The sequence below is a fragment of the Salvelinus fontinalis genome, chromosome 22 (assembly GCF_029448725.1).
Source record: "Salvelinus fontinalis isolate EN_2023a chromosome 22, ASM2944872v1, whole genome shotgun sequence".
Classification (NCBI taxonomy): domain Eukaryota; kingdom Metazoa; phylum Chordata; class Actinopteri; order Salmoniformes; family Salmonidae; genus Salvelinus; species Salvelinus fontinalis.
In genome coordinates this window covers 6,516,809-6,528,235 of record NC_074686.1, presented here as the reverse complement: position 1 = coordinate 6,528,235, position 11,427 = coordinate 6,516,809, and the positions used below count along the sequence as shown (strand labels likewise).

Sequence of the window (11,427 nt, the reverse complement as noted above, 5' to 3'; positions counted from 1 at the left end):
ATATTTAGATGTGAGATATTTTCGTCTAGAAGATCTACAGGAAGTTTCTTCCTCCCAGGCAGACCGGCCTGGTGTAGGATCGTTTAGGGCCAAAGTAATGGGATATATGCTATAACTTGTGACATTAATAGAATAATCATTTTATTTATGGATAGTACTGCTGAATTTAAGTGTATATGTCTTTATTCCACTGTCTTATTGAATGGGATGACACATTTTTGTAGGACAATTCTGAGCTTGTGAATTATTATGTTAAATTCAAAATATGGACTGCCCCTCCCATCATTGCTCTCTATGCTTTTACTATCCCCTAGTGGATAAATGTACTACTGCAGTACCATAGAAGCCGGAAGTGACGTGTTTGACAAGCTAACGCGGTCGTCTTGTTTGAAAGAGGTTGTTGAGTCGTCTGAACAACACATTTACAAATAAACCAGACACGTAGCTACGATAAATCACAGCGGAAAATTGTAAGGACACCATTTTACACCGTAAGTTGATGTATTTTTATTTCACTTGCATGATTCATAGTATTTCATTCATTCTTTAGCAAGCTAACACGTTAACTAGCTAGCTATGGCTAACATAACAATCACTCCACTTGTTTAATTTAGCTAGGCGGGACTCGACGCTATCCAAGTCGAGACAGTTCATGATCTTCTTTAGTATGCAAGTAATTTACACACGTTTCTATTTCGTGAATAACTAGCTAACGTTAGCTTAGTAGCCCTTTAGTGGGACTGAGAGTCTCAATCCTTTACAAATAAGAGTCGTTGAACTAAGTCGTCTTCGGTACTCAATAGTGTGCAATTGCAGCCAATCGGCAGGAACGCCCCCCCCTCCAACGTTCCATAATGACCCCCCGTCCTCTCCGCGTATATCATTAAAAAAAGGTTAAAACGGTGTGTGTTATGAATTTGTGAGATTATTTTGATGTGATATGAAAGTACAGGGATGTATGTTTCTGGAAAAAGTACCGCATTTGGAATCGAGTCACGTGTAATTTAGATGGAGTATTTGGCTGTTTTGGTTTCCAGAGCCAATTCTCCTTTAAACAGAACATGCAAGGTCCTTGGACCATAATGAGTAACATTAAGCTCATTTAGTCCATTATTGGGCTAGCAAATTAGTAGCTAACGTTAGCATAACAAGGGTGCTGTTATTTACATTGGCATAGTCCTCTTTAAAGGGAACTCTGTGGTAAAAAAAATAGAAGCTTACGCTTATTCTCTTTGTATTCAAGCTGGCCTTGCCTTTAATTGAGGACTCAACTCTTTTTCCAGTTCACTTCACCTATTTTGTGATCCGAGTCATCTTTGCATTCACATTGCTCTGTTTAGAAAGGAACCCAGATCTTTTTCCAACATTCACTCAATACACTGGGTTTTTTACAAAGTGCAGGGCAAGCTATTCCATCAGAATGTGTTATTGGACAGCTAGGTATACCATATACCTACTTACATTTTGAAAGCTAATCGATTGCATTTAGTAGAAAGATGAGTCGTAATTGTAATCAGAAGATATTTTTAACTTGTAAATATTATTGGTAACAGAATAAATAGCAGAAGAATAACTGCAGATTAAATAATGCTGTAATAGAAAATTGTACACCCAATGTAGGCTACCGTCCCTTTAAGAGCTGAAATGGATTTTGTACCCTATTTTGTGATTCTCACCAAATATGTTGTCTTTTCACACTATTCAACCCCCACAATTGAGTAAACAGCTTATGAACCTCTCTTAGCCTATAGATCACATATTGCAAACATAATCTGAACTGAAAACTCCTTGCATTTTAGAATTTCTGTGCATCCTTGACAATTGCTAATCATGTTTTTTCTGCAATACTGCTCATCATAAATTTCTCTCTTTTATTGTGGCACTAACGTGAGGAGCTATGGCAGGGGAACGGTGCTGCAGTAGTCTAGTGTGTGGTGCTATAGCAAGGGAAACAGTGTTGTAGTAGTCTAGTGTGAGGGGTTATGGCAGGGGAAACGGTGTTGTAGTAGTCTAGTATGAGGGGTTATGGCAGGGGAAACGGTGTTGCAGTAGTCTAGTGTGAGGGGTTATGGCAGGGGAAACGGTGGTGTGGTGCTATAGCAGGGGAAACGGAGTTGCAGTAGTCTAGTGTGTGGTGCTATAGCAGGGGAAACGGAGTTGTAGTAGTCTAGTGTGTGGTGCTATAGCAGGGGAAACGGTGTTGCAGTAGTCTAGTGTGAGGGGTTATGGCAGGGGAAACGGTGGTGTGGTGCTATAGCAGGGGAAACGGAGTTGCAGTAGTCTAGTGTGTGGTGCTATAGCAGGGGAAACGGTGTTGCAGTAGTCTAGTGTGTGGTGCTATAGCAGGGGAAACGGAGTTGTAGTAGTCTAGTGTGTGGTGCTATAGCAGGGGAAACGGTGTTGCAGTAGTCTAGTGTGTGGTGCTATAGCAGGGGAAACGGAGTTGTAGTAGTCTAGTGTGTGGTGCTATAGCAGGGGAAACGGTGTTGCAGTAGTCTAGTGTGTGGTGCTATAGCAGGGGAAACGGTGTTGCAGTAGTCTAGTGTGTGGTGCTATAGCAGGGGAAACGGTGTTGCAGTAGTCTAGTGTGAGGGGCTATAGCAGGGGAAACGGTGTTGCAGTAGTCTAGTGTGTGGTGCTATAGCAGGGGAAACGGAGTTGCAGTAGTCTAGTATGAGGGGTTATAGCAGGGGAAACGGTGTTGCAGTAGTCTAGTGTGTGGTGCTATAGCAGGGGAAACGGTGTTGCAGTAGTCTAGTGTGTGGTGCTATAGCAGGGGAAACGGTGTTGCAGTAGTCTAGTGTGAGGGGCTATAGCAGGGGAAACGGTGTTGCAGTAGTCTAGTGTGTGGTGCTATAGCAGGGGAAACGGAGTTGTAGTAGTCTAGTGTGTGGTGCTATAGCAGGGGAAACGGTGTTGCAGTAGTCTAGTGTGTGGTGCTATAGCAGGGGAAACGGTGTTGTAGTAGTCTAGTGTGTGGTGCTATAGCAGGGGAAACGGTGTTGTAGTAGTCTAGTGTGTGGTGCTATAGCAGGGGAAACGGAGTTGTAGTAGTCTAGTATGAGGGGTTATGGCAGGGGAAACGGTGTTGCAGTAGTCTAGTGTGAGGGGTTATGGCAGGGGAAACGGAGTTGTAGTAGTCTAGTGTGTGGTGCTATAGCAGGGGAAACGGTGTTGTAGTAGTCTAGTGTGTGGTGCTATAGCAGGGGAAACGGAGTTGTAGTAGTCTAGTGTGTGGTGCTATAGCAGGGGAAACGGAGTTGTAGTAGTCTAGTGTGTGGTGCTATAGCAGGGGAAACGGTGTTGCAGTAGTCTAGTGTGAGGGGTTATGGCAGGGGAAACGGAGTTGTAGTAGTCTAGTGTGAGGGGCTATAGCAGGGGAAACGGTGTTGCAGTAGTCTAGTGTGTGGTGCTATAGCAGGGGAAACGGTGTTGTAGTAGTCTAGTGTGTGGTGCTATAGCAGGGGAAACGGTGTTGTAGTAGTCTAGTGTGTGGTGCTATAGCAGGGGAAACGGTGTTGTAGTAGTCTAGTGTGTGGTGCTATAGCAGGGGAAACGGTGTTGTAGTAGTCTAGTGTGTGGTGCTATAGCAGGGGAAACGGTGTTGTAGTAGTCTAGTATGAGGGGTTATGGCAGGGGAAACGGTGTTGCAGTAGTCTAGTGTGTGGTGCTATAGCAGGGGAAACGGTGTTGTAGTAGTCTAGTGTGTGGTGCTATAGCAGGGGAAACGGAGTTGTAGTAGTCTAGTATGAGGGGTTATGGCAGGGGAAACGGTGTTGCAGTAGTCTAGTGTGAGGGGTTATGGCAGGGGAAACGGTGTTGTAGTAGTCTAGTGTGAGGGGTTATGGCAGGGGAAACGGTGTTGTAGTAGTCTAGTGTGTGGTGCTATAGCAGGGGAAACGGTGTTGCAGTAGTCTAGTGTGAGGGGTTATGGCAGGGGAAACGGTGTTGTAGTAGTCTAGTATGAGGGGTTATGGCAGGGGAAACGGTGTTGCAGTAGTCTAGTGTGTGGTGCTATAGCAGGGGAAACGGTGTTGTAGTAGTCTAGTGTGAGGGGTTATGGCAGGGGAAACGGTGTTGTAGTAGTCTAGTATGAGGGGTTATGGCAGGGGAAACGGTGTTGCAGTAGTCTAGTGTGTGGTGCTATAGCAGGGGAAACGGTGTTGTAGTAGTCTAGTATGAGGGGTTATGGCAGGGGAAACGGTGTTGCAGTAGTCTAGTGTGTGGTGCTATAGCAGGGGAAACGGTGTTGTAGTAGTCTAGTGTGTGGTGCTATAGCAGGGGAAACGGTGTTGTAGTAGTCTAGTGTGAGGGGTTATGGCAGGGGAAACGGAGTTGTAGTAGTCTAGTGTGTGGTGCTATAGCAGGGGAAACGGTGTTGTAGTAGTCTAGTGTGAGGGGCTATAGCAGGGGAAACGGTGTTGCAGTAGTCTAGTGTGTGGTGCTATAGCAGGGGAAACGGTGTTGTAGTAGTCTAGTGTGAGGGGCTATAGCAGGGGAAACGGAGTTGCAGTAGTCTAGTGTGAGGGGTTATGGCAGGGGAAACGGAGTTGTAGTAGTCTAGTGTGTGGTGCTATAGCAGGGGAAACGGTGTTGTAGTAGTCTAGTGTGTGGTGCTATAGCAGGGGAAACGGAGTTGTAGTAGTCTAGTGTGTGGTGCTATAGCAGGGGAAACGGAGTTGTAGTAGTCTAGTGTGTGGTGCTATAGCAGGGGAAACGGTGTTGCAGTAGTCTAGTGTGTGGTGCTATAGCAGGGGAAACGGTGTTGCAGTAGTCTAGTGTGTGGTGCTATAGCAGGGGAAACGGAGTTGTAGTAGTCTAGTGTGTGGTGCTATAGCAGGGGAAACGGTGTTGCAGTAGTCTAGTGTGTGGTGCTATAGCAGGGGAAACGGTGTTGCAGTAGTCTAGTGTGTGGTGCTATAGCAGGGGAAACGGTGTTGCAGTAGTCTAGTGTGTGGTGCTATAGCAGGGGAAACGGTGTTGTAGTAGTCTAGTGTGTGGTGCTATAGCAGGGGAAACGGTGTTGTAGTAGTCTAGTGTGTGGTGCTATAGCAGGGGAAACGGTGTTGTAGTAGTCTAGTGTGTGGTGCGGGAATAATGACAAGTGAACCTGGGGAGCTTTGTGTTCTAATTGCCCTAAAAAAGAAAACCGTACGGAACTCTGATCCCTGAAAAGAGCTGCAAAAGCAAACCAAAATGAGACCATCTCGAGAGGTGGTCTGAGTTCGGTTCGGTCTGAATTCGGTTCGCTTTTGTGACTCTTTTGAGGGGCCGAGTTCTAACACTGCACAAAAATTAAGCGAACTGTCTGAAAGAGACCAAGTGTGAAAACACCCGTGGTCATATAGCAGACCACACTTATCCAGAGCCCAGTTTCATACTTTATGTACTGGTCCCCCATGGGAATCAAACCCACAACCTTGGCGTTTCAAGTGCCATGCTCTACCAACTGAGCCACACGGGTTAATGCCTCCCCCAAATATCTTTCACTTGGTTTAACAAATCTTTTAAGTAAAGCAGTATCCTTTTGATTTTTATATTTGATAAAAGCTTTTTGTGCAAATGAGTGCTTGCTTACCTGTGAACTCCATTGTGCCACACCCCCTCCCCATTCCCTTCCTCCCCTTTGAGTCCCTCTTCCCCTCCCTAGGTCCCATATGGCTACACCCTTACCTCAAAAGGGGCCTGGTCTGGCTGGTATGCTCTCCCAGCAGCAGCAGTCCCACCTGCCGTCAGGCTTAGGCTCCGGCCAGCCTCCCATGCTCCCTCAGGGAGCCCTGAGAGAGATCTCCCCTGTGTTCCTCTGTCGTATCGGCCAGGAAACCGTCCAGGACATCGTCACACGCACCATGGAGATCTTCCAGATCACACGAGCCACACAGGTAATGCCAGTGTTTCCCAAAGGTTCGACACATTCATTTGATACGTTATGCTTTCACATCATATGTATTCAAATCCGCGTCTCATTTAAATGTCTGCTGTTATGGGGGTTTGGGGAGAAATATTTCGGCTGATGAAATGAAGGTCTGTCAGTCTCATCGAGTGCCCCCCCCCCCCCCCATAGAGATTCAAAATAATACTGTTTATAGTGTGTGTATATATAAATACAGTACCAGTCAAAAGTTTGGACACCCCTACTCATTCAAGGGTTTTTCTTTATTTTTACTATTTTCTACATTGTAGAATAATAGTGACGACATCAAAACTAGGAAATAACACATATGGAATCATGTAGTAACCCCAAAAATATACTTTATATTTGAGATTATTCAAAGTAGGCATCCTTTGCCTTGATGACAGCTTTGCACACACTTGGCATTCTCTCAACCAGCTTCATGAGGTAGTCACCTGGAATGCATTTCAATTACAGGTGTGCCTTGTTAAAAGTACATTTGTGTAATTTATTTATTTCTTAATCTGTTTGAGCCAATCAGTTATTGTGACAAAGGTAGGGGTGGTATACAGAAGATAGCCCTATTTGGTAAAATACCAAGTCCATGTTATAGCAAGAACAGCTCAAAAAACAATGCAAAACGACAGTCCATCATTGCTTTAGGACATGAAGGTCAGTCAATGTTGAACATTTCAAGAACTTTGAAAGTTTCTTCAAATGCAGTCGATAAAACCAAGCACTATGATGAAACTGGCTCTCATGAGGACCGCCACAGGAAAGGAAGACCTCAAGTTACCTCTGCTGCAGAGAATAAGTTCATTAGAATTACTAGCCTCAGAAATTGCAGCGCAAATAAATGCTTCACAGAGTTCAAGTAACAGACACATCTTAACATCAACTGTTCAGAGGAGACTCCGTCAATCAGGCCTTCATGGTCGAATTGCTGCAAAGAAACCACTACTAAAGGACACCAATAATAAGAACAGACTTGCTTGGGTCAAGAAACACAAGCAATGGAAAATAGACCGGTGGAAATCTGTCCTTTGGTCTCAGTCCAAATTAGATTTTTTTGTTCCAACTGCCATGTCTTTGTGAGACGCAGAGAAGGTGAATGGATCATCTCCACATGTGGTGTTCCCACTGTGAAGCATGGAGGAGGAGATGTGATCGTGTGGGGGTGCTTTGCTGCTGACACTGTCTGTGATTTATTTTGAATTCAAGGCACATTTAACCAGCATGGCTTCCACAGCATTCTGCAGCGATACGCCATCCCATCTGGTTTGCGCTTAGTGGGACTGTCATTTGTTTTCAACAGGACAATGACCCAACACACCTCCAGGCTGTGTAAGGGCTATTTGACCAAGAAGGAGAGTGATGGGGTGCTGCATCAGATGACCTGGAATCCACAATCACCCGACCTCAAACCAATTGAGATGAGTTGGATCGCAGAGTGAAGGAAAAGCAGCCAACTCCAAGACTGTTGGAAAAGCATTCCAGGTGAAACTGGTTGAGAGAATGCCAAGAGTGTGCAAAGCTGTCATCAAGGCAAAGGGTGGCTACTTTGAAGAATATAAAAGATATGTTTGTTTTAACTTTCTTGGTTACTACATGATTTCATGTGTGTTATTTCATAGTTTTTATGTCTTAACTATTATTCTACTATGTAGAATATAATAAAAATAAAGAAACCCTTGAATGAGTAGGTGTGTAAACTTTTGACTGGTAGTGTGTGTATGTGATATATACACACAGAACTGTTCAAAAGTTTGGGGTCACTCGTTTTCCATGAAAACATACATGAAATCAGTTGAAAAATGAATAGGAAATATAGTCAAGATGTTGACAAGGTTATAAATAATGATTTTTAATTGAAATAATAATTGTGTCCTTCACACTTTGCCTTCGTCAAAGAATCCTCCATTTGCAGCAATTGCAGCCCTGCAGACCTTTGGCATTCTAGTTGTCAATTTGTTGAGGTAATCTGAAGAGATTTCACCCAGTGCTTCCTGAAGCACCTCCCACAAGTTGGATTGGCTTGATGGGCACTTCTTAGGTACCATGCGGTCTTCCCTAAATAGTTCTTGCATAGTTTGGAGCTGTGCTTTGGGTCATTGTTCTGTTGTAGGAGGAAATTGGCTCCAATTAAGCGCCGTCCACAGGGTATGGCATGGCGTTGCAAAATGGAGTGATAGCCATCAAGATTCCCTTTACCCTGTACAAATCTCCCACTTCGCCACCACCAAAGCACCCCCAGACCATCACATTGCCTCCACCATGCTTGACAGATGGCGTCAAGCACTCCTCCAGCATATTTAAATGTTTTCTGCGTCTCACGAATGATGTTCTTTGTGATCCGAACACCTCAAACTTTGATTCGTCTGTCCATAACACTTTTTCCCAATCTTTCTCTGTCCAGTGTATGTGTTTTTTTGCCCATCTTAATCTTTTCTTTTTATTGGCCAGTCTGAGATATTTATTTTTCTTTGCAACTCTGCCTAGAAGGCCAGCATCCCGGAGTTGACTCTTTACTGTTGACATTGAGACTGGTGTTTTGCGGGTACTATTTAATGAAGCTGCCAGTTGAGGACTTGTGAGGCTTCTGTTTCTCAAACTAGACACTCTAATACTTGCCCTCTTGCTCAGTTGTGCACCGGGGCCTCCCACTCCTCTTTCTATTCTGGTTAGAGACAGTTTGCGCTGTTCTGTGAATGGAGTAGTACACACCGTTGAACAAGATCTTCAGTTTCTTGGCAATTTCTCACATGGAATAGCCTTCATTTCTCAGAACAAGAATAGCCTGACGAGTTTCAGAAGACAGTTATTTGTTTCTGGCCGTTGTGAGCCTGTAATCGAACCCACAAATGCTGATGCTCCAGATACTCAACTAGTCTAAAGAAGGCCAGTTTTATTGCTTCTTTAAATCAGAACAACAGTTTTCAGTTGTGCTAACCTAATTGCAAAAGTGTTTTCTAATGATCAATTAGACTTTTAATATGATAAACTTGGATTAGCTAACACAACGTTCCATTGGAACACAGGAGTGATGGTTGCTGATAATGGGCCTCTGTACACCTAAGTAGATATTCCATAAAGAATCTGCCGTTTTCAGCAACAAAAGTAATTTACAACATTAACAATGTCTACACTCTACTTCTGATCAATATGATGTTATTTTAATGGACAAAAAATTAGCTTTTCTTTCAAAAACATGGAAATTTAAGTGACCCCAAACTTGAATGGTTGTGTGTGTGTGTATTACACACATACATACACACACTGCCGTTCAAAAAGATACACAACTTTTTAGTGTCATTCTGTGTCCCCCCCCCCCCCCCCCCCCCCCCTTTCCCCATCAGTTGCCTAACGGGGTGACCCAGAGCCAGGCTGTGTATCAGGACCGCTTCGGGAAACTCCAGGAGCACCTCCGTCAGCTGGCCCTGCTTTTTCGCAAGCTCCGCCTTCTCTACGAGCGCTGTGTTGAGATGACCTCTGACCTGCAGGAAGAACCCTCAGAGGTAGGGCTCAATTAAATCTATGTTTAAAAAATCCTCCATTACCCTTTCCCTCTACTGAAGCCTATCCAAGCTGTACTGGGCTGGCTTGGTTATGCATTCACTGTAGTTGCTGGAACCATGCTGGTATGGATCAAATGAAATATCCGAGCCAGCACCGTACGATTCGGGTCGGCCCTCTAGTGTGAATCAGGCACGTTTGTCTTTCTGGCTCTACACAAGCTCTACCTGTTTTTCTGTCTGTACTTTGCCACCTTTGCCAGTATATTGTCCTGTAGTTGTTTTGATGTGTGCCAATGATGTGATGAACTTAGTGTGTCACACGTCTGTCTTTCCAGCTGGTGCCATATGTAAGAGAGGAGATGGCCCCTGTGAGAGTCGAGCCCTGCAGTCCGGCTGTAAGCCAGGAGAGACAAGAAGTGCTGGAGGTTTGTGACGTGTCCACTTCGTCTGTATGTCACTGATTCACTATCGTTTGTTGGATGACAACCAATAGTTAGTACAGAGATGTTACAGTTCCTTGATTCTGATTGGGCCCGGTGTGTCATGGTCCCTCCCACAGAAGATGAGGCAGAAAAACCAGGAGATGAAGATTCTGATGGATCAGATGAGGAACCTGCTATGGGACGTCAACGCTATGCTGACACTCAGGAAATGACATCACAGATGAACTCTCCCTCACTGCACTTCACGATGCCCCTCCTACTAGGGGCCGTGGGTTTTTCCTGACCCGGAAAACTAGGCCCTAGTACCTCCAACCATTGTTGTACTTGTGTGAGACAGACTGCTAGAAGCTTTTGGTGATCTACCTTTACAGTATGGTGCTTTCAGAGACATTGAATGAACTGAGTTGACGTAAATGTTTTGTACTGTCAGTATTTTTCTTTTTTTTTACTCCGATATTGTACATTTCCTGCCTTTTTTTGAGTGGTAAGCACTGACTCGGGACCAGCTAAATAAACTTGAATTCAGTGTTGTGAATTTCACTGCACAAAAGGCTGATCTAGTATCAGCTTAATCTGCCCTTATTCTTTGTGTCCCAACTAGTGACTGTCACCTGTAAACTGAGTTGAAGACAATGGGATCTCATCACAACTTAGCCACTGGCAGCTATTTATCTCAGGTCTGAGTGTGTCTCAGCATTGTTATTGAGGTTAGCTTCCTGAGTGCTGGGCAACACCCACCTGCTTACCTCTAGGGTTGAGAGCCTTGCATGCTGACTGCTGAGGAAGTGTCAAGCGTGTGAATCTATTTTTGTACACCGCGCAGGATCTCGGCGAAAGCACAAGCAATAGGTTATGGAGTCTTTTTCTATAAAATAAATACATTGTAAAAACACTTTTTTTTTTTTTGGTTGTTGTGAGAAATGTATGCTTTGCCTTTTGATACTTTTAAGGGTTTGGTGAATGCAGTTGAATGAATGCTTTGTGATGTCAGAAGTCTACATGTGTGTTGAATACTGCCGTTTTTATTGGTCTGACAGTTACGTGATGTGAAATGAACCAATCGCTGTGTGACATTCTCAACTCACCGGTGTACTGTAGAAATACACCAGCTGGAGTGCACTGCACCATTAACTGTCCTCTTGGCGCCTTCCTTTGATATGAAATTCCCTTCCACTCCATTCAAACAGCAATGGGAGTGAGTGACATCTTCAAGTGTTCATTCACCCGTCAATGGAGAACCAATCAGAGGACATAAGGCTTCCTCCATATGTTTACTCCTCCAATAGCCTGTTGTCTCAGACCCCTGGAGGCGGAGTGTCTCTTTGCTTTAGGTCCCCTCCCTCATTGTATCACCAGACCAGGCCTCCACACAGTGTTTCTGTCTCGGTCATGCACGTTCCAGATCCTTGTACTTCTTGCGCAGGACCGACACCTGGTCCTTGAAGAGCAGGGGGTCCAGGCGGAACTGGGAGTGGACCAGGGGCATGTAGCCGAACCATCTGGCAAAGCTGTTCACACACTCCTGTCTCTGGGTAAAGTGCTCTGGGTTGGCCCACGGAGCGCTCATCTTCGTACC

General features: G+C 44.7%; 2 protein-coding genes across 6 annotated transcripts in view; one reads left to right on the top strand and one right to left on the bottom strand.

Moving 5' to 3' along the window:
• Positions 1–358: 358 nt before the first annotated feature.
• On the top strand, positions 359–10,743 carry zgc:114119 (Mediator of RNA polymerase II transcription subunit 30-like). The gene is made up of 5 exons (XM_055876066.1): positions 359–491; positions 5,651–5,882; positions 9,250–9,408; positions 9,744–9,833; positions 9,968–10,743. Exons 2-5 carry the CDS (start codon positions 5,658–5,660, stop codon positions 10,061–10,063), a joined length of 570 nt encoding a protein of 189 aa, XP_055732041.1. The 5' UTR covers positions 359–491; positions 5,651–5,657; the 3' UTR covers positions 10,064–10,743.
• Positions 10,744–10,855: 112 nt separating this feature from the next.
• The window catches only part of ext1c (exostoses (multiple) 1c), a 74,317-nt gene continuing 73,745 nt past the window's right edge, over positions 10,856–11,427 (bottom strand). For all 5 annotated transcript variants that reach the window (XM_055876063.1, XM_055876060.1, XM_055876065.1 and 2 more), the window contains exon 12: positions 10,856–11,427. In XM_055876063.1, the coding sequence (XP_055732038.1) occupies positions 11,239–11,427 (189 nt within the window). In that variant the 3' untranslated portion in view covers positions 10,856–11,238.

Coding starts and splice junctions, on each gene's coding strand:
- zgc:114119 (XM_055876066.1), top strand. CDS start 5,658: ATGGCTACACCCTTACCTCAAAAGGGGCCTGGTCTGGCTGGTATGCTC. Junction 9,409..9,743: donor TGCAGGAAGAACCCTCAGAG/GTAGGGCTCAAT, acceptor CTGTCTTTCCAG/CTGGTGCCATATGTAAGAGA. Junction 9,834..9,967: donor AGAGACAAGAAGTGCTGGAG/GTTTGTGACGTG, acceptor TCCCTCCCACAG/AAGATGAGGCAGAAAAACCA.